The 26,392-nt window shown below is 32.7% G+C and overlaps 1 protein-coding gene across 6 annotated transcripts in view; it reads right to left on the bottom strand.

The window, feature by feature from the left end:
- Window positions 1–11,624: 11,624 nt before the first annotated feature.
- The window catches only part of LOC135130013 (uncharacterized), a 420,354-nt gene continuing 405,586 nt past the window's right edge, over window positions 11,625–26,392 (bottom strand). For all 6 annotated transcript variants that reach the window (XM_064057308.1, XM_064057306.1, XM_064057302.1 and 3 more), the window contains one exon: window positions 11,625–12,061. In XM_064057308.1, the coding sequence (XP_063913378.1) occupies window positions 11,982–12,061 (80 nt within the window). In that variant the 3' untranslated portion in view covers window positions 11,625–11,981. The remainder of the gene's footprint in view (window positions 12,062–26,392) is intronic.

A 26,392-nucleotide genomic window follows, 5' to 3' on the forward strand; every position in this document is an offset into this window, starting at 1 on the left:
AGTAGAAGCCTCTTCGGTCGTAATTTGGGGAACAAATTGCTTTGAAAAAAGTATCCAATTTTGAAGTTTTGCTTAAAACCTCTTTTTGCGCTTTTGCTTTTTTCACCCCCTCTGTTTCATATCGATGGCCACCGAATCTTTAATTTAAAAACACGACCAACATACCCATCGTAGAATACCCACAACAAGCAGTGGGCTGACAACATCAATTAACTATTATTACATTTACAAGATAAAATTCTGTTTCTCGATAACTATAAAATAAACTTCACTCCTACATAATAATGTAGGACAAAACTGACCTGGAAACATAAACATCAACGTCGATAAGAATAAAATCGTTTGTGAAAATTTGTGCCTCGTGAACTTTGGGAAGAAATATGCAATAAGAACAGTATTTTTTTTTGGATTGTGGCCCATTGTATCCACAATTTGACACAATTTGCCCTTATGTTAAATCCAGTATTAGCGTATGCATAAAAACGCATAATTTATTTTAATTTTGTTTTTTGTTGGAATATATCATTTTTTCTTGACTACGTCCTCTATTCCCTTTCGTATTGTTCCACCCATCCTCTGTTGATCGTCTTACCTTCCCTCTGGTACTTGCCAGACAGTTGAATAATTTAACAAATTTGCTTAACTGGCTCGAGAATATTATGCAAACTTTGAGCATTATTTAGACATTAGAAGATCTGGTAGCTTGCCTCATCAGCTTCTCAATCCATGAGCCGCCCCTGGTGCAAAGGTAAACCGTCTTCTGTTGGGAGAATAACATCGGTGTGCTGTGTCGAGCGAGCTGACTACGCCCTGCAAGTCTGGATCGATGCCGCAGACGCGTCAGTAGTTACCATGAGAATTGCGCCTCGCGGGGTAACGAACCGCTTTATCGGCTGTTCCCATCGTTGAGTTGTGTCAAAATATATCGCAATCAATGAAATGATTACACTGTTCCAAGGGACGTAGATGGAAATTATTAAACTTTAAACGACTCATCAATAGCAATGAATTATTCACGCTCCTCGGGGAAGACCATCATCCGGCAAATTTAAAGTATGAGTCAAATAATGAGTTGTTAATATTGACATTAATGAATTAGCACTTCGTTCTCGTGAGAATGCCGTCTGCTCTAGACAACTTCGTGTCCTGGAACCGCGAATTTTTACCGTCGGGGGATATTCTTCGGGGTGCTGTCGCGCTAAAATCGACCAAAAGGCGGAAAACCCTGTGGGAATCCGTGCTGAAACGACTTCCAGTGACACCGTGAAGGAAACTACTTTTTCTGTCACTTTTGACCCTTGCTTAAATGGGTTTGCCAGTTTTGAAAGAGGACGAAACCGTTTTGTATTAGGTGGCTAAGCTTAAGGCTTCACTTTTAGTATAACTGATTTCAGATCGACGTGAAATTACATAACTCGGGGGCAGATAGATTTGTCTGTTTTACAAAGCTACAGCCGTAATAGCTGATAGGCATGAAAAAAGACAAGTAAATAAGTGCCTACCAAAGGAAGTTCATTTCAAACAATTAGTATTCCAAATGTCAACCTTTTGTTCTCGAACATTCTCGATTTCCTATCTTCTATCTCCAAACGCAATGATGGAATGTGATCGAATTATAAGCGACCAGTAATCACTTTTCTCGCTTCTTCCACAATGTGGGGTCCGCATAGACAGCAGTGAACAATTAAAAACAACCATAAAGACTTTGAACGGTCACATAGGTGTCATATAGCTTTTTTTTTTAAATATATATGTAATATTTAACGTTAAACTTGGTGTGGTGTTCAACACTCAAATTTGTTGCCAACGAATGAAAAAGGGTGCTTCAAGTTTCAATCTTCAAGTTGGTATTTCTTAACGATTTTTTACCACCTGTCAAATGAAAGATGTCTAAATTTTTTGGAAAAATTCAAAATTGTGCATAATAACAACATTTTATAACTTAATTTAGAAATTTCAAAGCTTCAAAATGCAGCACAAAAATCTCCAATTTGTCTGGTTCAAATTTGTAGCATAAATGATTACTGCAGTTACTGACACAATGTTTTATTGACTTTATGAATCAGTGGTGTTAAATGTAAAATCCCACCAAGCTATGTATATATTTTATTAAGTATTGTGTCATTTAAGCCTGTAAAGTAGTACTTGTTTTTTTTGCATGTGAGTCGCCCCAAATCGGGCCTTACCCCAAATCATCGCTGTACGTTGACTTTTGTAGAGGAGAGGACATTTCTTGCCGGTTTAAATAAATAAAACTCCATTAATAGTAAAAGCCTTCGGAAGGATAATTTTTTAAATTGACGTAATCGTCCCCCAGAAGCCTAATAACAAGTCAGAATTGGAAAACAACCTCCTCTGAACTGAGTTTAATCTGTTCGGTGTTTACTGATGCAAATAATTCAAAGTTTTGTCAGTTGGGACCACTGTGTTGTAAATGATCGGAGTGAATGTTCCAGGAGCAATTAGTGAATGAATAATTTTCGGTGTAAAGTTTTAATTCCAGACGTTGTTATACAGGGTAACAATATAAAATAACGTTTCTAATTGATTTAAATTTAGAAAATGGAAATACATACATGAAGCCACATATACTTGTGAAGTAAAATGTTAGTGCATTTTATATATGTTTGGTAGGCGGTGGTAATTTGTGATTGCACTGATTACAGCACAATGGTTAGGGGAAATGTGTCTGAGACGGCATACTTTTTGTAATCGCCTCATAAAAAATTAAAAAAAAAAAATTTAATTTATTTCACCTCGGGCATTTTCTTAGTTAACACAAAACTATGTTTTGAAGCATATTTGAAACGATAACCTTTTTCGCATAAACTAATATTAACACTACGCCATCTCAACCGCACAAGCCATCTCATCTATATACTTAAGGGTGAGATGGCATACCATTAAAATTTTACAACAAAAACATTAACCAAATGTTAAAAAATAGAAAATATTTCTTAAACGTTTATTTATCAAAAAACAAAATAACATTTTCATAAACATATTCAAATGCCGTTAAAAAACATTAAATACACTTCCAAAAATTAAATAATTAAAGAAAACAACTTTTTGAAAAAGAAACAAAATATTAGTTAACTCTGAAAGTACAATTTTTATTATTTGCAAAGATCACAAATAAACTGTTTTGCTTTTCGAACTAAGCCCGCACATTCTCCATGCCATCTCATCTTTAGATTTACTGTGCCATCTCACATAAAAGTACGTTTAAATCGAAAGTGCACCTTTAAAGAATTATCTTGAATAAAACCGTTGGGTTTGTGGTCATGAATTTATGCGCAATTACAATAAAAATAAGAAATTACTACTAGAACCTTCAACTTATCTCAAAATAAATCTTACGAGAGTTTTTCTGAGACGGATAAAAGTTTTTAACACTTACCTGTTTCAACAGTTTGCTCAAACATGAAAACCATCTCGCCAGTTAACCTCAAATTACGTAGCATTTTCTACTTACGCCACAGTCACGTGATGGCGTTACTCAAAGCGCTAAATTCAAATTCGAACTTAGTAAAAACGATAGTATGCCATCTTATCTAACATGCCGTCTCAGACACATTTCCCCTACGTCGCCCACGAGAGACAATCAGTGTGTAAATTTTTTTTAGCGATGTATAAAACAATCGCATTTTGTCGTAAAAGTACGAATCTGATTATAAGACTGATCTAATCTGGAACAATCCTCACCAATGATCTATTCTATGTATGTATATTAATAAAGAATTTTGATCATTTCCTTTAAATAAAAATTTAGAAAACTTTCAAACATGTATCTTTCAATGAAAGTCTAGTGTGAAATTATTTACCATATGATCGAAGAAGTAGAAATGTCAAACTGTCAGATAACTTCAATGGGAAAAAACAGTACGACCACCACAGTTTAAAAAAATAATAATTCCATGACTGACTAGCGTTTTTTTCCTTCCATCGTTGTTAACACATACTTCTCAAAAAAAGTGACGAATGAAAAGACGATTTGCTTCTAAATTCACTAAAACGAAAACTGCTTTCTTATTTCAAATTATTTTTGACTGTTGGCAGTGTAAGATTAAACTGTAACATTCATTGTTTACAGAGAAAGTTGTCACGGGTATTTTTCAGTTGCATTTTATTTGGGTAATTTAATCTTTAATCTTTATTATTTAATTGTTTAAAAATAAGTAGACAGATATCGTGGTCTAAAATACGATTGTATGGCAATGTAGTAGCAACAATGAAAAGCCATTTTCACCTAGATTAAAAATTGCAAAATTTGCTTTAAGGTCTTCTATGCTTTTTTCTGTGCAGAGGTGTAAAAAGAGGTAGATCGGGTATATAGGGCATTTTTGACAAGAAAAATACAACTAAAATCTCGTTGCGGTGATTGACATTTTTTTTCTATATAAAACAAGTTCTACTTCCATTTTAGAATGGTGTGGAGTATAAAAAATAGGGAAATTGGTAGTATTTTCCGTGTTTGTAGTTTTATTTTTTTCTTTATACCGCTTTAAATAGTCATTCTGGTTATAGATGCTTTGCAGTTTTCATATGGTTGTAGCCATAAATACATTTTAATTGTTGCGATAAAAGTAACATTAATTTTGAACTTTTGATCGCTTACGTAGAATGAATTGCCACAGTATGTTGATCTTGTATAACTACCAACACATTTATATTGTCTTTTGTCAAAAGTCAACTTTTTTTTTCAAATTTGTCCAAATATGCTTCTCAATATAATCTTTCTACTGAAAAAACTAAATAACATGTAAATATTCCCCGACAAGACTTAATTTTCGACAATTCAGAATCTATCAGGAAAGAAAAGAATCGTATTCGCATATAATTAATGAGACAATTTATGGTTCATAAAATTAAAATTTAAAAATTTACTTTGAAATTGCTAGAAGAACTAGTATATTTACACAAACCTAAAAAAACGGTACTTACAGACATTTTTAATAAGAGAGATCCTTACAAAAAAGACAATCGATGGATTATTGCTTGGAATACTAATCCCAAAAAACCAGAATTAAACAAATTTACATTCACTTGTAATCGGTTGTCAAATCGATGTTTAATAATGCGATAAACTGCCATTTAAAAAGCATTTGTGAAAAACATGCATTAATTTCCCCCTCAGCTGAAGTCGACTGTAAATTTTGTGGCAGCAGGTATCGCAAAATTAAAATTAGATGTGCAAATCAACTAATCGAAGTGATGGACAATATCAATCCGCATCCGGATCCTATTAAATATCTCCTCAATTTTGCGACTAATATGTAATGTATGTGTAGTGTAGTATTTATGTTGCATCAGGTATTACAATATATATATAGAAATGTGAAAAATAGATGTTTAAATATTCAACAGAAATTAAAGAAAGCCTTGTCACATCAAATGTCCAACAAATGAATAATAATACTCCTAATCTCGGTAGTTTACATTAATATAGCTTCTCTGACTGCCAAATTTATGGAACTTTGTGTTTTTATACCTTACGATTATGAAAAACCAGACTTTATTTTTTATTTAAAACTTGGCTTTCACCTGCTCTGCCTGACAGTATAATTGCCATTAATGGGTATACAGTTTTTAGGAGTGATCGTGTTGGTAAAAGAGGAGGTGGTGTTTGCATTTACATATCTACATATAACAATACGCTGTATTGACCAAATTTTTTGTAAATCCCTTAAATGTTGATACCAAAGGAATTGATTCTCTTTTTTTAAAAATTTCTAATATGTCCATCAATTTTGTCATCGGTTGCATTTATCGTCCTCCGGATTCATGATTATTTGACGATTCTAATTTATTTGCGGTGTTATCGGATGTAACATCAAATAATAATAACCTATTTTTATTTGGTGATTTTAACATGCCTCAAGTTACATGGCCTATAATTATTTCTCAATGCTTGAGCAATGCGTCACAAATGTTGGATGAGTTACTCACCGATAGTCACTTAACACAGTTTGTAGATCAACCTAATCGATATAGATCGCAGCAACAATCCTCGACATTAGATCTTATAACATTGGATGAAAACTTACTAGCCAATTTAGAATATCTATCATTTCCAATATGTTCGTTAAGTCATTTTCTGACGCATTTGTGTGTGAACCTCTCACAGTTTCATCTACCGTTTACTCACCGCTTCACTCCGATTAAATTACAACTGTGGTTGTTACCGAAACTTCTGTTTATGAAAGACTATCAAGATTAAATATAGCTACCTCTCTTGATCCGTATAATATATCCGCAAATGTTTTAAATAACTGCGACTTTGTAAACCCTTGAGTTCCTTAATAAACCAGTCTTTTGAGTCAGGAGTTTTTCCACTAGATTGGAGGAGTGCAGCAGTTAAACCGATCAAGTGACAAATTTGATTCGGCTAACCACCGCCCGATTTGTTTAACTTCATTGGTTGTGAAGACAATGGAAGCCATAATCTATGAGAAAACGCTAGATTTTCTACAGAAACATAAGATAATCTCTTCACAGCAGCATGGGTTTGTCCCAGGGAAGTCTGTTTCCTCCAACTTGGTGTGTTGTCTATCGGACTGGTCACTGGGGGTGGATCGTGGTAATTCGGTAGATGTTGCGTATCTTGACTTCTCCAAGGCTTTTGACCGGGTGCCCAAACGGCGGCTTTTATTCAAGCTTTGACATTACGGTATTAGAGCCCCTCTTCTCCAATGGATTGAATCTTTCCTCACTGATCGCATTTTCAAAGTTAAGGTCGGAAACTCTTTTAGTCTCTCCGCTGCAGTTTTAAGTGGCGTCCCCCAGGGCTCAATTTTAGCCCCTCCTTTTATTACATATGTTGCCGGTCTCAGTGGTCTTTTAAGAAATTGGACTACAACTGAAGGATGGTGTGAAGATTGGTTACTTCCTCTCAAGCCGGTAAGTGCAAATTTATTAAATGTATATTACTATTATTTATAACAAACTATCGAGAGATTTATAAAAAACATGATCAAAAACAGCCATGGATTTTTGAAACTTTGTCTCCAATCGACTGAAATTTTCAAATCGACAATAGAAAAATTCTTTCGAAGACAAATTTTCTAGTCACCAGTTGATTGTATTTTTTTGGGAACTTAATATGTGCCGATTGATTGTCATCTGTCACATCTGTCGTTTCGATTTGGTTTGGAAATTAATTTTTTGTATCGCATCACTGGAATTCGATACCTCTCAAATCAAAAATGGAAGTTTGCATCACATGACGTAGTTATAACTTCATTTTATTGACATATTGCGTCGATATAACTCCAGACGCATATTTTACTGACAAAAGGCGGTCAATAAGTAACCAGAGGTTTTTTTTTATCGCTTGCTAATTAATGTCTGCACCTTGCGCATCCCTGAAAACAAATCACGTTTTAAGTGAACTCCCCAAAAGACTGACATTATCTTGAAATTTCAAATCTACAATTAAAAAATGAAAAATTTCAAAAACCCTACAGGGTTTGTTATTTATTTAAAATCAGGGATGTTTAAGTAGTTTAGTTGTGGTAACGGAACTATATCTAAATACTGACCTGACTTAACGGGAGCTCCTTCGGGGCGCAGTTGATGGAAAGCATTTCAAGGGTAAGCTACCCAATCGGCGGTGTTCCTTTCTGTTTGGCCTGGATCTCTGCAAATCGGAATCGAGTTGGGTCGAACTATCTATTTGTATTCGATCAACTAGTGCCGCGAAACCGGGACTTCGGGGTGGGTAACAGAAAGAGTCCCCCTGTGGAAAGTCCACGTTGGGTTGAACCGGAAAGGGCATGGTACGGGTTGGGAGCCGTGCCACTAGCGCCGGTATCCCTAAATCCCGGGGGAGAGGGAAAACCCGGCTGAACTCACTTGATGGATCTGGCCACCTTTCACTAAATTCCATAAGGCCAACTGTGCAGTCTAGGAATCGCCTCTATGACGGGGTCCTCAGTTAGTGCACTATATTTCCACAAACTTTCTGTTGCGTAAGGTAAAAATTGCTCGGAGTTCAAGATCACACAAATGAAACGCCGCAGTAGATGTAAAAGTAGTAATCATTAAAGCTATATTCACAATGAGATAATTTGTACAAATAATTTCAACACAAAATTAAAGCGCTGCGGGAACCAGGTTCTAGCATTCACAATGTGCCCAATTTGTAGCTAAAATTAGCGCGGTAAGTGTGGAGTGTGAGGTTAGGTAATAATAATAATTTGTGAAAATACTGTTAAAAATATTGAAAAGAAAGCAAGAATTTATTCATTGTGTCACAGACAACATGTATTTTCACGGAATACAACACAAAATAAGGTTATGAGAGTTGTCCGTCAACATTGTCAACTAAACATAAATACCTACTGCGCAGACTCATATCATACAATTTGACGTTCAATTTGCAATTTCGCAGCAAAAGTTTGGAGTTTACAAACTTCCGCGTTACGTACTAATTGTACGTATTAATTATTTTTCTAATGTGAATGTTATCATTCAAAAGCTTGTAGCGAACTTCTACTTATACGTACTAATTTTACGGATTACATACAAATTATCTCATTGTGAATGTACCTTCATCATTCATGCCTTTAAACAAGGATAATAATTCTGCCTAATCCAAAAAATATAGGGTGTATTTTTGTAGACTGTCCCCATTTCAGAACGTATAAGTGACATTCTTTTATTTAAAGTCTAAACGGCTGACTGTGATGACTTAGGATATTTTTATCATAATGTTTCCACTCTAATTGCAACAAAGACCGCGAGGGTTAGACGGGTGCGGGAACTATAATCCGTTTACTGAAGAGATGGAATGCGCTTCATGTGCCTATAAAGTATCCACATCTATAATATCAAGATTGAACGTAAAAAAAAGAACTTATAAACACACGTTATATTCCTTGTTTGGAAATACTATACAGTATGATCCGAAATGTTTCTCATAAGGAGGAGTGGAAAATATATTCTTATGAGTCTCTCGAACTTCTTCCTGACTCCGAGATAAGAGTAAAAATCTAAATAATACAAAGCAACCATTAGATTAATGTACATTTATTTCAAGGCATTTAAGTCAAATTGTTATTGCAGATATTTTTGTCACTTAATAACATGTTTTAAATTTTTAAATTTGCAAAAAAGCACTCCAATTGACAGTAAAAACAATAAGTTTTGTGGTAAATTAATGGATGATTTGGACAAGCCACCTTATGTATTAATAGATTTCGCAAAAATTCGAACACAAAAAAATTATCCACCACTATCTGAGAAACTAAATTCTGACTCGGTATCCGATTCCTCCAGATTTGTTGCGGGAGACTTGACTTGGTTTTCCATACCAAAACAAAATAAGGGTCTTTAAAATGACTGATTTACAAAAAATATCTAATTAACGATTAAAACAAAACACACGAAAAACGAGATGAAATCGAAAACAAGCATGACGACACGAAGCCACAACTACGAGTGAAAATTCCAGTCGACCTAAGCCGGAAAGGACAGGTAAGTATAGCTTGAGCTGTCTGAAAACGGTCGAACCCATTTATTTGCTGACCATAATATTAGTTCGTTACGCATTTTCACAACTCCATCTGTTCGATAGTTTACTTGTGTTTACGTGTTGAACATCTCCATAGAAGCTGCTTTAACTCAACCGATGTATTTTTGTTTTTCCCTCGTGTTATTACTACTACTCAAATATAAACGATTAGGAAGTTTGCACAAGATAATTGAAATTACCTTTAAATCGTGGCCGTAAATTCAAAATGGGAAGCCTCACTTTGTGTTAAGTTTTATCTTTTTATGGGTTTTAAAAATTATTGGCCAAATAAAATTGCTTAATTCTGAATAGTATATAGATACGTATTTTCTTGAGTAGGTAATACGTAAATTCTTTCGAATCTAAAGTGTGCGTCACTGAGTTCTTTAACATATTGTGTATTACTCCTATATTTTATATATATTTAAAAAATAGAAATGATGCTGCTCTACAATCTAGTTTTCGGAAAGTATACTTTAAAAATTAATATAACATAATTATCGGCAGAATGTATTTGAAAACATATGCAGACAGCTGAAACATGCAAAAATAAATTACGTCAGTTGCTTTTAATTACCTTCATTCACGCATATCCTGCAGGATATGATGGCCATATTAACCCCAATCCATATGCTAATAGCATATACTGGGAATTCTCTTTATTGACAACAATATTTGATCTACGGTTCACTGGTTCGGACCTGTGAGAGACGGTTCGACATCAATAATAAAAGTTACCGAATTGCTTACTTTCAGCCAAGTACTAAACTTATCGGATTCGGAAACAAAAATTCCGTTTGAATAAGAATTCAGTCGAATAGAAACTAAAACTGAGTTTTGTCAGTTAGCTCAGTCTAGTTTTGTCCGGGAAAATAGCAGTATAGCGGCTAAAATTTGTCGACATATTTTTTGGTGTTACTATCAGACACGAATACTGACACCGAGCAGCAAGCGGAACATTTGACTACTAGTGCTATTTAAAAAAAAATGCAGAAAATAGAACTTGACTATTCCTAAGGACATCAAATTTGAAAACTATTCAACAAACTGTTCTCGCGATATTCAACTGCTTCCAAACTTTTTAGCGACCCTGTATATCAATCACAGAGAAAAGAACGTGCTCTAATTGCATTTACTAAAATGTATTTAGAGTTTTCTGTTTGTATGTACGTAGTAGAAAAGTTAGTCGTCTAATCTTCAACTATTTTTTGTCTAGTAAGAGAGATAACAGAGGTACCTAATCTGCCGGTTCCACTTAATTTGATTAGTGTATATTTTTCGCAATTTAGTGACTGACGGTACACTCTACTTATGTGTAATAAATCCACTTACCTGTCGGCAGTATTAATCAGCATATCTTGTGTCCATCTGTAACCACGTTTATGTTGTCGAGGGACCTGTATACATTGCCTACCACAAAAATCGGCCAAGTCTTCGGAAGCAGACGACCTCCGATGGTTTCGTACGATTGCATAAAAGTAATTGGCCTTCAAGAGGTAAAAGCCACGTGACGAAAACGTCTGCTGGCTTAAAGAGGTTTATCCTGCGATGTTGATGACATTCTATTTTGACAAATGGCGATTTATTGTTGATGTTGATGTTAATCAGTCATTATAAAGTGATTGCGTGTCGTTTTGCGGTAGCCGTTTTTGAGTTATATAACTGGAGACAATACTTAAAAAACGGACTTAAGGACGTTGTTGCTATAGAGATTACAATGGAAGTCTGTTCGCTGGACCAAGTTCAAAGACCTCGAACAAACCTGATCTATACAAAATCATCAAACAACCTGCTTTTGTACGAGGATGTTCACTGAGTAGTAATTCTTTCTATAATAGGGGAGATGGGTGCTTTTTGCGATTGCCTCGAGTCAGGTTGTGCGGCGGGGTCGGGAAATATAAATTGAGAGAATGATACAGTTGAATCAGGTTTATTTAAAACGATTTCTTATTTTTACGGTGTAGAAAGTCGGCAATGAGATGTATAAAATTGTGTACTTTCTATATCTGTGAGATGACCTTGCACTGATGATAAAAAATAGATTGTAGAAAAAAGTTATGTTGACTTTATTACATTATTGATGACAAATAACGGCACAACTCAAACAGAATTATCGTTAAATAAACTTTATTAAATCAAAAACACACAGATAAAAATAAAATTTATAAATAAAACTAATGTACAATTATACATCTGAAAGCAAAACATACAACAAAAAAGAAAATGCAAAGAAAGTACGAATCGTTACAATCAGAACTCTAAAGTTGGTTTTTGTTACACATAATAATGTAATAAATTAGTTAAAATATCTACAACTATGTAATATTAGGATCAAGTGCTCTTTTTCTTGTTAGCGATACAAATAGTAATACTAATCGGTTAGAATTATTAAATTATTGTTATATAAAATGTACACAAAAACTAATTAGGTAAATTTGTTTCTATACGGGGAAAGGGAGAGACCACTTTATTGCTGCTCTAAAGAGTAATGCCGTGACCGTTTCCAGAAGCTCTTAAAAAATCCCTTTTTCTTCTGCACCTCTTCTCCTGAAACAAAGCCTTCATTAAGAGAAAGGATAATCCGATATCATCTAAAAAATACGACTAGTCACTCCGCATCGCTTAGAAATCCGAGCGCGTTTAATCGAATCCGGTGAAATCAATTAAAATGCCGATCGACAAACACAAAACCTTATTATTCACAATCAAACTAATTGTATAAAAAAGCCACAGATAAGCTATCGACCTGCTCCCAACTTCTTCATTGTTCTCCTCAACTCTTTATGCAAATCGATTCATGAGCTTTCGACGGTTTCCGCCATTACCTTAACGAAATTTTCTTTTTTAAATATTAAAGTCCCTGCGTCGATCACTTCGACCAGAGGCTGCTGTTTATCTGTGCCAGCTTCCTGTCGTTTAGGACATGCAATTCCGACCCCACTAACCCTTATCTGTATGTGTTCGTGGGCACGTTACGCCAGATCGAAAATTTATCTTAAATGGAAAGTGGTCGCGCAAACATCTGCTAAGGACTCGCGAGAAACAATAACGCAATAAAATAAATTAACTTTCAAGAACTGTTCATTTAATAATCGCGTCCAACGGCGAAATTCGTTTTGATTATATGCCTGTCCTGAAAACAAAGGCAGATTCGATTCAATGTCGTGTATTCGGGCGTCGACAAGTGAGTTCGCAACGAAGAATAAATGTTATCAAAGCCTTTGTTGGGAACATGTTGACAACGTTTTAATTAAAGTATGCATTTGCAGTGTGCTCGGGGAATTTGGGGCCATGCATAACGACATTAGTGACGAGAATGCCAAAATTGTTGGTTCATTATGTTTTATGAATTAAAATGGTAATGTGAATGGAAATTCTCGTACAACTGAACTTCTTTATTGATAAAAATTCAAATCGTGGAGAAAATATTAAAGAAATGATAACTTAGTTTCCTGAATTCCAGTTGTAGAAAAGTTCTCGAGCAGAGTCCTTTAATAAGGCAGAGTTTGAAACTTGTTATAACTTGTAGCATGAGGACTACCCGGAATACGGCTTTGTACCTATCAAGGTAATATTTATCGTGAAGAGTTGTTTAAGGGAAAAATATATGAAAAAGAAAAAACTATTTTAACAACCAACTTCTAATGAAAGTTGTACCACTTTCAACAATTTTTATTATAACAATTTTAGTATTTCCATAATTAATTTAAACAAACAAGGATCAAACATTGTTTATAGGAGTTCCTCATACTCGCTGTGGAATAATAATGTATCAAACTGTGTGGTTTTGCGAAGGTGCAGCTTATTTTGGCAAATATTTTCTCTAACACGGATTCAGACTAAGTTTATCTGTGTGTGTTAATATTTAGACTCTTAATTAGCACTGAAATCGCTCCTATCTGTCTCGTGTGGGATTATAACAAAATATGGAATAAATTATCACGACAAACTAAATAATATTATTTGCATTTGTACGTGCACATAAAATAATGAATTTTTCTAGATAATGCAAATTCTAAATATACCATATGCACGGAAAATTTTGGAATCTATTACATTTTTTAACGGTTTCAAAACTTGGCAGGGTTGTCAAACGTGGCTGTAATAAATAGAAAATGATGTATTATTTTACTATGTTTACCGAGTTTATTGCTACATGTTCTGACCACTCATGATTATTTTTGAAGCACGAAAAGACACTGGTCTGAGTTGTACACAAGGCCTCCCAGAGTGTTATAATTTGCAAAATGCAAAAAATTATGTGGATCACTCTGTAATAATGTCTTTTGACGTTTTTTGATAGTAAATCTTCATTGTCCACCCCTTTATTAATATTTTTCTATTTCCACAGTGACTTGGAATTCTCTGTATGATACAATAAAGTAATATTTACAGCTGCCAAACTTTAAATTTCCGACACTGTCCATGATTTAGCGACTTTTGGGTGATAGAACAATCGAGGTGTGGCAAGCGAAATAGATATGTATAGGGTGATTCACTAAGCGCGCGTTTTTCGATATCTCATTAATTATTAGGAATAGAAGAAAAACCCAAAAGCCAAATTTTTTTGAGGACTATACTCTAAAATAATTTTTAAGTATATAGAGTGATCTGTTTTTAAGGTATAACACACAATTTGGTTTTTTCAATGAAATATCCTATACAGTTTTACATATGATTAGCCTCTTCTCAGGCTTTACAACCCCAGTTTATATTTGAAATACCGATGCGACGTGCAATTTTCTTTAATTTTTTGCAATGGAAGGGTACACAAAAAAAATCCCAGTAGAGACTTTTAACATCTCTGTTACAATATTTTGTGGAGTACGCGTTTTGTTGCGGTATTAGTGAAATGAGTTCTTCAAATACAACCCTATATTTTATTACTGCATTTTATTCTATTTTTTGTTCTCTTTCTTTTTTGTTAATTATTTTCTATATTATATTAGGAGACACATCGACATATTAGAAGAATGAGAACAAAAAATAGAGTAAGATACAGTAATAAAATACCAGGTGTTCTGTTTGAAAAAACTGACCCATCGATATTTTAAAATTGTAAAGTTTTACATTTTTTTTTATAAACACTCTAAATATTAAAATTTGATTTAATTGATACCACAAAGCGAGTACTTTTATTTATCCTTCTACAAAAGATTGAAAATAACCTTTTTACGATTTTTTGTGTACCCTTCCATTGTCAAAAAATTTTAAGAAAATTTGAATAACGTGGCGAAATTGGATCGGAATGTCAAAAATAAGCTGTAGTTATAAAGACTAAGAAGAGAGTAATAAGAATGTGTAAATATACCCAATGTTGTTTCATTAAAAAAATGTGTTACACTTCAAAAACAGAACACTTTGTATAGTTAAAAATTAAAAATAATTTGCGAGTATAATCCTTAAAGAAGCGTACAACTTTGGTCTTTGACTTTTTGATGTACCTCTAATAATTAATGAGATATCGAGCACCGCGCGCTTAGTGGCTCACCCTATATTTTTGCCTTTTATATTCGTCCCTAAATTTTGGTAACTTTTTCACAGGAAATATTTTATGGTGGCAATTCTGATCTGTCTTACTGAATGCGTCATTAGTGATCATACTATAATAATAAGTTTAAGAGTTACTGTTTTGTCTGAAACGTTACTTATAGGTTCGTCTATTGAAAAGTAATATACCGAGTATCCCATTTTATTTCTTTCACTTTAATGTCCAGTCATTTGAAGAAAATACAGAAGTTTAAATTTCAGAATAATTGATCATTAACACTAATGGCCACTAATGAGTCTACTAATTGACCATACTCTGAATATTATATTTCGTTTGGTTTTTCAGATATGACATCAATTTTTACTTTTCAAATAGATTAGTGTATGTTTTTTAGCTGCGTTATATAGAATATTTTTAAAATTTTTACTTTCGGAACGTAAGTAAATTTTCACATTTTCTCGAGGTTTCATGACGCCAGAATATGAAAAAGAGGTGTCCCTTTTCTGTCTGTCTGTCATCTTCTTCTTGAATTGTATACGTATAAGATTTTTTAAATTTCTTAAAATAATATACTCCTACACTTGTGGTTTGTGAATCTACCTTGAGTGTTATCCTAGGCATCAAAATTTTTGTAAAAAATCCAAACTGCATATCCACCTTTTAAAAGCGACGGTGAACACGACGATTTATGATTTTTCAAAAATTCTCTTCCACCAATTTTTCATTTGATCTGTTTTTAAGTTCATTAAAAAAACCTGGAAATATGGGTTTTCAATTTTCCGGGAAAATGAAGTAAGCCATTCCTGATTTAATGAATAAAATAAATTGACTCATTCATTAATTTTTTGAACCACCTGTTTAAGCAAATCCAAAAAATACGAATGCAATGATAAATCACAAGTAAAAACTCATCATATTTTTTGTAGAATTTATTCGGCAAAATTTTGAGATGACGTTATCAATTTTTTGGAGGGAATAAACAAATATATTTTGATTAAACATTTACCATGCATACAATAACTTTAAAACGTTTGATTCATTAATTTATTTGAGTCACTCTGTATACGCAATTCTAAAAAATATGAATGCAATGATAGCAAGTATAGACTGGTCATATTTTGCACATTTAAGATGGGATTTATTCAGCAATATTTTGAGGTGACGTAATGATTGATGAGCAAACACATTTTGATCAAAAATTTACCATGCTTATGACAAATTTAAAACAACTTCAAGATTTCAAAGCATTCGGTTTTGCAGTTCCTGATTAAATCAATAACATACATTCACGCATTCATTAATTTTTCTGAGTCATCTTGTATAAGCAATTCAAGAAAATATGAATGAAATGATAAATCACAAGTATAGACTAATCATATTTTGGATGAAGTTGATGTCATTTTTGGAAAAACCGTATGTGATAATGGTGACAAACCGTTAAAATTTATCTAATTTTAGACTGTTTTTACTTCCTGGACGATTGTCGTCAAATTCTGTAGTGTTAGGAACATCGTGTGGATGGTAAAACACTAATCAAAATTTATTTAATCATTCAACGCTTTGATGACGTCACCTAAAATTTTTCATAATAAATATTTTTCAATTCGATTACCTTATGTGGCTTTCTTTTTTCTTACACTGTGACTGATATTATCTATATTTTTTCGTTCAAGGGGTTATCAGGAAAAAATTTAAATTTCCCAAAATCAAATTTCACTTCAAGAACTAGGGCACTTCGTACTAGTGACTGTAACAATACAGGGTGATTTTTTTAACCTGAAACCTTCAAATATTAAAAATTAAATTTTGATTCTGTACATTTTTTCGCAGTGTTTATTTTTCGAGATATTTAAAAGTTTCAGGTTAAAAAAAAATCGCCCTGTATGTAGAAACCCTAAAGGAGAGAGTCTGGCCAAAGCCGCCATTTTATATCACAATCAAGGGTTTTTTTACGCTGTTCTGCGTAGTAAAACAGCTGGTAAGGACAAATTGAAAATTTCTTTGCATTGATTTAAACTTCCCTCCAGCTTTTAAATGAACCAATCACGGCGTTTTCAAGCAGAAAGTGATATAAGATGGCTGTACCAATAAAAACTAAGCGACGGTTTGACCAGACTGTCTTCTTTACGGTCTCTAGCAATATGTAGAGACCCTAAATAAGAGAGTCTGGCCAAAGCGTCGCTTGGTTTTCATTGGTGCGGCCATCTTATATCACATTCTGTTTGAAAACGTATTGAAAACGGTATGCCTGGTTGCAGATACGATTAAAACTGTCAGCTGTGACTACGGTGACATTTATTGTGTTGTTGTGATTTTATATTGTATACGAAACAACTGCCACCGTGTAAATTACACCGTGACAGCAAAATTATGGCAATGCATCATGGTGTAAAATAAAATAAATTTATGTTGATTGATTTTTTTGTCTTATTTCCCCTTAAGAAGATTTTTTTATATTGCTTCATAAGATGTACGAATTTTTAAGCCATCTAGTAGTTTATACAGGGTGTTATTGAAAGGTACTTACAACAAAATTGATAGTTCTTCGCGAAGTCTAAGAAGTCTGAAAAACTTATTTTGTATTATCAAAATTATAAGATGAAAATTAACCCTTATCCAAACTTTTTAGACGCTACTGAAGGAAGGAAAAATAGGTAAGATTAATTTATTTTAGTTAATCCTAGCAACTGTAACAATAAAACTTTTGTCAAGAGTAAATGTTGCTATAGACACGAAATATGATCTTTTTATCAGAAGCGTACAACAAATTTGGACATAAATTTTAATCATTTTTATCTCTAAAATGAGAACACTTTTATCTGAACTTTTTTTTACTTTTAACACCCATACTTCGAGACCAATTGTCGATTTTATTTTGTACGTACCTTTCAATAACACGCTATATATTATTGTATTTACATATTTCGTCCGTTGATGACCACCTTTGTTTTTGATGATTAAATAAATTTTTGGTAATTCAATAATTTTTTCCTTCAATGGTTTGTTACCGAATTTCTGCTACTTTTTTGGTTATTACACATGTGACGCCAAATTTTAAAAAAGGCGCGCTTGATTGTGATATAAAATGGCGGCTTTGGCCAGACTCTCTTATTTAGGGTCTCTAGCAATATGAAAGTCACTACGACATCTATGGATAAAAACTAAGATTAAATGATAGCTGAAATTCATATACTGCGTGATCAGAAATGTCTATTGGCAATCCTGGATTTTTAGTTGAAATTGGTATCATGATGTTTTCTATTACTTCCGATTGTCAGCTGTCAAGATTGACAGATTGCTGACCTTTTTAATTTGCGAAATGTATCTAAAATATAACCTAAATTTATCGCATTTATGCCAACATAATCACAAGAAAAGTTCATATTTTTGTTTAAAAAGTACTGCCAACAGACTAAGCCATTTGTGTGCCGATTTTAACGAGACACAAAAATTATAACTGGATTCGGCATGGATGAGGACATGACATATGGTATGCTGCAACAGAAAGATGAGTTTACAACAAAAACGTTCCATCTGATAAATCTTACAGACTGAAATTCCATGTTTTATTTATTTCGTTCATAAGTTATCGACATCGAACAAAATTCTAAGCTTTCATTTGATGTCATTTGCCGGTTCATTAAATCAATTTGAGAGCCGAAAACTGTTAAATATCGCGATTTTCCACTTGAACATTTTAGATAACCAATTTATGAAGTTGTTTCGGTTTACATTACAGTTTTGGATTAGTAATTCGTAAACTTAAACTGACAAAGTACTCCTACTTCTCTAGTCAAACTACTTCTCACATAGTTTAGCAAATCCAGTTTGGGTGATACAGTAATTAATAAAACAAAACTTTTTATGTGAAGAAGGAAAAAAGTCGTTCGGAGAAAAAGTTCCTTTTAATGAGTTCTCAAAACACATGACTGACGTTCAGTGTATGTTTTGAGGTCTGTTTTAACAAAAATAGTTTATTGATACCTCATTCTCAGTTGACTACAAAGTGTAATATATTACTATTTGATGTTCCTGAAAAGTCTTTAATCACTCTAATTTTAAATACAATTATTACAAAAATGCAAAAATACAATTTTATTTATTCTTAAAATAAGAACTATATTTATGCATACCACCTTTTTGCTTTTTAATTAGCGTTTAAAAATGTGTTGTATACATGACTGTGCTGTCATGTAGACTGATACGTCGCACCATCACACTGATAAGCTACTAGAATGCGGTAATTAATGTAAAAAATGTGTTTATTAAAACTTCACAAGACTTTAATTAAAAGTGGAATTTTTGTAAATAAAAAACACGGTTGATTACTTGTGCAGCGAATGTTTAAAGTGCAGCCTTTAATTTTAATAAATTTCCTTTAGAATAATGCCAATAGAACATGTTTTACATTTTAATGCTTCCATAGGCGGTGTAATCAATAACCATAATAAATATATGATCGTAAAGTGAATATTCTCGTCTGTTACATTGTTTGTTCACTAAAACAAAAACATTTATTTGCAAATTATTTCATTCAAAGTTTGTGGCAAATGTAGAAGTTGGATCCAACTGATGGACCGACACAACATGAAACTTTGTTGTTTCAGTATTGATTATTTCAAATTCACTATATAAAAAGAAATAATGCATAATGAATCGAAATGTTGACGAAATAAACATTGAATAAATCATGATTTTTAGAAAACAGGAAGTAAACTTACTTCGTCTTCAGAAGTATAATAAACACCAAATCATTCTGAAATGACACACACGCGAAAACAAAGTACTTGCAATTTTTTAAAAATATTATTACCAATGTTATAGTGGTGCATTTTTGGTAAATATTTAACTATTTTTTCCTGAATTAATTCTGTAATCAGTCGGAGTTGCAGCAATATTTTAGTACTTTTATAAATTAACATAAAAATGCAAATTTTTCTCAACACTCTGTTATTAAAATTTTAATATAAAATTATCCCGTACGAATGTATACAATGTGTGCAGCCATATAGAACAGATTAGATAAAAAATTTAAAAAGCAGCTTGGAAAAAAACGCTCGTTGAAGCTAAAAAGCAAACATTTTTGCATAACTCAAACGGATGACCGAAGATACACAAATTGAGCGACATGAAGTTAAATCAATATTTTAAAATTTTCTTTTAACGTTTACCTTACCATTTAAAATTCTGCACATTACACATAAATTACATTGTCGTTAAAATTTACATTTACATCATAAAAAGCTTAAATTTGCTCTTCAAATGTCATTACGAAAATTAGACGTTTAAAAGATAATGGTTATTTCAACGATACTAAATTTTAAACTGAAATAATTGTAAGTGTAACTTTTTGTGGAAAGAGACAAAACTGCTATAAAAGGTTATTGTTTTCAAGTCATAAAAGAATTTTTTTTCTGTGTAGTGTCAAATGAGGCCAACACACCGTTTTCATAACGAGTTTTCATGGATACCACAAACGTTTATAGCGAAATAAATACATAATAAATTTTAATGTTGATAATCTCAGTGTTCATCATTTTCATTTATATGACAAAATTTAGTTTGGATGAATATTGTAACAAATCGCAAAATCAGGTTTTTATCTCTATTATGCGAGGATTGCCAAAAGAATGAATGGAATCAAAACCTGCCATGTCACAAGATAGGCTTTTATAATTAATTAAAGCTAGTTTAATATTCCATGTTAAAACAACAAATACAAATATAATATACAATGATTTTCTAAAAATTAATGAAAGGACCAGTATTAGTTGGGAAAAAATATGTAGTTAAATTATATTACAAAGTTTTATCTTGGATGGATAAGTAATCAAATAATGCTGCTCGTCAAAATATCAAAATTATGACACATAGGCATAAATTGTGTCTGCTGCAATAAGTTAGTATTGAGAAAGTTTCAGATAATTTCTTAGATTCAGATTTTTTTTAAATATTTGTTTAAAATTACATCACCGAAAGTTAAAAATTCTTTTTCCTAGACGAAAACAGTGACCGGTGTTTAATCAAAACATAAACTATAATGTGTCACTTCTGTTACTCTAAAATTGCAATAATATAGTTATTATGCCGAACAGGTAACAAGGAAATAACTAAATTTATAGGTTGATCGTATACGTTCGATGGTAGATGTTAAGAACTCTGTGAAGAATTAAAAAAAATTGGCCTAAAGAGTTTAGACAGTACTTCCCTCGCTGCCGGAAACGTGACGACTGCATGCCTATTATATTTTTTTTCGCAGTAGATTTCAAAGCATTCGGTTATGTAGTTACTGAGTAAACAAATAAAATATATTTGTGCATTCATTTTGTTTTGAGTCACCCGGTATATGCAAATTAAAAAAATATGGATGGAGTGATATATCACAAGAAGAGACTCATCATATTTTGTACATTTTAGATAGGATTTATTCGGCAAACTTTTGAGCTGACGTCATCAAGTTTTTGGAGGGGATAACCAAATATATTTTGACCAAAGATTTATGATGCTCTGTATAGCCTTAAAACATCTGCAAGATTTCAAAACATTCGGTTCCGTATTTCCTGATTAAATCAATAAAATACATTTACGCATTCATTAATTTTTTTGGGTCACCCTGTATACGCAAATCTAAAAAATATGAATGGAGTGATAAATCACAAGAAGAGACTCATCATATTTTGTACATTTTAGATAGGATTTATTCAGCAAAATTTTGTGGTGACGTCATAAAATTTTTAGGGCGGATGAGTAAATACAATTTGATGAAAAACTTACCATGCTTATGGTAACTTCAAAACATCTTCAAGATTTCAAAACATTCGGTTTTGTAGTTCTTGATTAAATCAATAAAATACATTCACGCATTCATTAATTTTTTTGGGTCACCTGTATGTACAAATCCAAAAAATATAAATGGAGTGATAAATTACAAGTACAGACTCATCATATTTTGTACAGTTTAGATAGGATTTATTCGGCAAACTTTCGAGCTGACGTCATCAATTTTTTGGAGGGGATAAGCAAAAATATTTTGACTAAACATTTATTATGCTCTTTATAACCTTAAAACATCTGCAAGATTTCAAACCATTCGGTTTTGTAGTTCCGGATTAACTCAATAAAATAAATTTACGCATTTATTAATTTTTTTGAGTCACCCTGTATATGGAAATCGAAAAAATTTGAATGGAATGATAAATGATAAGAAGAGACTCACCATATTTTGTACATTTTAGATAGGATTTATTCGGCAAAATTTTGTGGTGACGTCATAAATTTTTTAGGGGGGAGGAGCAAATACATTTTGATCAAAAACTTACCATGCTTATGATAACTTTAAAACACCTTCAAGATTTCAAAGCATTCGGTTTTGTAGTTCCTGAGTAAATCAGTAAAATAAATTTACGCATTCATTAATTTTTTTGAGTCACCCTGTATATGCAAATCCAAAAATATGAATGGAGTGATATATCACAAGCACAGACGCATCATATTTTGTACATTTTACATATGATTTATTTGGCAAACTTTTGAGCTGACGTCATCAAGCTTTTGGAGGGGATAACCAAATATATTTTGAGTAAAGATTTATGATGCTCTTTATAGCATTAAAACATCTGCAACATTTCAAAACATTCGGATGAGCAGATTCAAAATTAAATTGCAAAATGTTTTATAATTTTGATTTTTTTTCCAAAAATCTGGACGTTTCGGACTCGGAGTCGTAAACTACATGTTTAGGACTATATTATTTTATACAATTTAAAACCTATTTACTATGTACAATTTTGAAGTGACGTCATCACATTAGTGGTGGGGATGATTAGACAAATTTTGGTTAGCGTTTTACCATCTACATGATATTCCTAATATAAGTACAAAATTTCACAACAATCGGTCCAGTACTTTCGGAGATTATCTGTCTAATAAAAATCCGAGACGGCAGACAGACGGACAGACAGACGGACAGACAGACGGACAGACGGACGGACAGACGGACGGACAGACGGACGGACAGACAGACGGAAATAGGAGACCTATTTCTTCGTCTTTTAGGGGTCGTGAAAGATCGAGAAAACGTAAAAGTAGAGAGTCGGCCGACGGACTCGATTACAATACTTCCTTTGCTTACGCTCGGGAAGTAAAAAGAAACTATATGGTTATAAAGCCTACAGGGGGGTCAATCAAAGGCTGTAAAAATATATAGAATGTTCAATTAAAAAAAAAAAAAAAACTACTTGCATGCCTCATAAAGAGACTTCGTAAGTATAGTTCAAAATAATTTTAGCGTATGCTACTCAAACCACTGTATAACTTTAGATTTTACTTTATTTTTACTTCTCGAGCGTAAGCCAAAAACGTATTGTAATCGGGAAACTGGCTACTTTTATAATTTTTCGATGTGCCATTATCCCCAATTCCTCAGTGTATAAAAACATAGCTTTCCTGTTTCCGTTCTGTCTGTTTGTCTGTCGTCTCTGTCGATTTTTGTTAGACAGAATTTCCGAACCTACTGAACCGATTGTTGTTAAATTTTATACGTGCATTATGAATATAATGTACCAATAATGAGATGACGTCGCCCCAAAATTGTATAAAGAAAGATAGTCCTTACACGTGCAATCTATGAATCGGTGTTGAGTTTTTGCCAAAGACATCAAAATTTTTGGAAAAAAAATCTAAATTCTATAACAGCATTTTGCAATTTAATTTTGAATCTACATAAACGAATGCTTTGAAAGCTTGCAGACGTGTTAAAGTTTTCGTAAGCATGGTAAATTTTTAATCAAAATATGTTTGTTTAACCCCTCCAAAAATTGATGACGTCATTTAAAATGTCCAAAATATGATGAGTCTATACTTGTCATTTATCATATTTTTTAGAATTGCTTATACACGGTGACTCAAAAAAATTAATGAATGAGTCAATTTTATTTTATTGATTAAATCAGGAACTGCAAAATTGAATACTTTGACGTTTCAAAGTTAACGTAAGCAGTGTAATTTTTTAATGAAAATATATATGTCTGTTTATCCCCCCACACCTCCTCAAAAAATTTAACGACGTCATCACAAAATTTTGCAAAGGTATATGCACATAGCACGTTTGTTTATATTTACTTTATTTTAACTTTTAAGGATTTTCTTAAAAAAAAATTAAATTCGCAAGTTCAAATTTTACGATTAAAAAAAAACTGGATATGTTTTATTAACTTCAGGGGCGAGGGAAGTTCTGAGGGTCACGCGTTTAGTGACTCACCGTGTATATAGTTATATAGTATTCCAAAATTTTAACAAACCTTAATAGGACGCAAAATAAATATAACATGAGATAATATAGCTATATAATAGTGAACATTAAAGCAGCGATTTTTTTCAAAAATTTTGAAACCTGTCTCTAAGTTAATTTTTAAAAATTGTCCTATTATATATTTATACTGTATTGGGCAAAAACTAGAAGCAAAAATGTATTGGTATGAAGTCACCCACAGAATTTAAATAAAAGAAGATATCTACTTTTTTTTGTTTATTTTTTAATAACTAATTTTGTAAATTAAGGAAATATTTTCTTTCAAATGGGGTACTAATAACAATAAACTGTATATCATTGCCTAATTTCACCACCAATTTTTAATCAGGGTACATATTAACGTTTCCTATTACGAAAACAATCGACCCAATAATAGCTTCCTCAGCAAATAACTCTTATTAAACTGTAATGCTGTATGCAAACGGGCCTACACCTCCTACTTTTATAAAGATTTCATTTATTACACATATTTAAATTAAGACGGAAATTATGAGCTTAACAACTTTTATTACGATATCTGGTTTGAAGTTATTGTAGTTGAAGTTGTCACATTAATTTAGAAGACTTAATACTGAGCTCTAGTATTAGCCTATCAGCGAGTGACTATTTTTTGTGAGGTTGGCAACATTTTTAAAATTTCATGACGGCGTACCTGATTCTTATATTGAAATTTAGGGCACCAAGCATGGATACAATTATATCCATTCGTTCATGAATGACACTAAAGTCAATAGCTGCCATTTCCCAATCACGTTTGTTGCGCGCTCATTTAAAAATTGACAACTGTGAACGACATGCCAACATTCAGAATTGCCAACACAAAAATTTGCTTCAATTAGTAATAGTCACCCAGTCTTAATTCACGAAATGAATGATAAAAAACAGCTTTAACATGAGCGGTTGATTAGATTTTAATGTTTTTTCATTTTAATTTTAATGCTAAAAATACAGTTTGATTTCTGGAATGTCATAGGATGAGTCACATAGCGTGAATCGTACATTCCTATTAAATGCATTGAATTCTTAAGAAATACAGAGGTGAAAAACACTGCAAACGAAAAAAGTTGACCTATAGCCGCTATCAGGAAAAAATTTGCGTAGGAGTCTGCGAGGTCGTTCGTTTCATACTAGAATGCAGCTGGTATTCTTGGTTATTTTCCAAAAGTGAATGACAGGCAACTGGCACATATTTATCTCAGCTTAAATTTGTCATAAAATTTTGTAAAAATCGATATATTTGTAAAGTATTATATTTATTTATAATCTTTTGCATAAATATATAAACATTTTTACTTGCCAACCTTCCTACTGCATATTTTATTTACATATGGAATTTTTCTGACACTAAGAATAACAGAGAGATTCTATCGCAACTAATTAGCAGCCAACAAAAATATTGGTAGCTGAAACGCTTGTGTGCAAATATGTAGGGTGCTGAAAATAGTGTGTGTTAGGTGCGTTTGCAACGTGCAAATCTCAGTTATGTTCTGAAGCCTGTCTGTCATTGTTCGTTCTAAATTTTATACAACAAATCTCTGTTATTTTTAAGTTAACAAGTTAAAATTCTCACCAGGGAAATGTTGAGTCTCATTTCGTGAACCCGCCTTTATTTCAGAACCCAGATGGCTGAAATTATATACCTATTTACCAAAGAAAAATTCGACTTTAACATACAAAGTGGTCGATTAACGAGAGAACTCCGGAAGGGGTTGGCAGAGCCCGATTTCAAGGAAACCGCTGTGGGACCGCACAACCGCACACAGAAATTGATTAAACGACATTCCACTTAATATTGATAAGGGAACAGAATATGGGTATTCTGGCTGTCAATCGTCTCTTATAAATAGTGACGCTAATGTGTAGTTCGTCTCACCCTATTTCGCCCAACTGGTCCTAGTTTAACTGATGTTGTGATTCAATTGAGAACATCTAGTTCGGAAAAAGTACATCGATTACATACATATTGTAAATGTTTAAAAAACACAAAAACAGAACGTAAGACGTGGGGTAGAGACACAACATCTATATAATTTTCAAATAATAGGTTGACAGAGAGTGCTGAGAGAGATGTGAAGAC

Source organism: Zophobas morio, unplaced genomic scaffold, assembly GCF_036711695.1.
Source record: "Zophobas morio isolate AGI-343-1 ecotype UQ-CSIRO unplaced genomic scaffold, CSIRO_AGI_Zmor_V1 ptg000017l, whole genome shotgun sequence".
NCBI lineage: Eukaryota > Metazoa > Arthropoda > Insecta > Coleoptera > Tenebrionidae > Zophobas > Zophobas morio.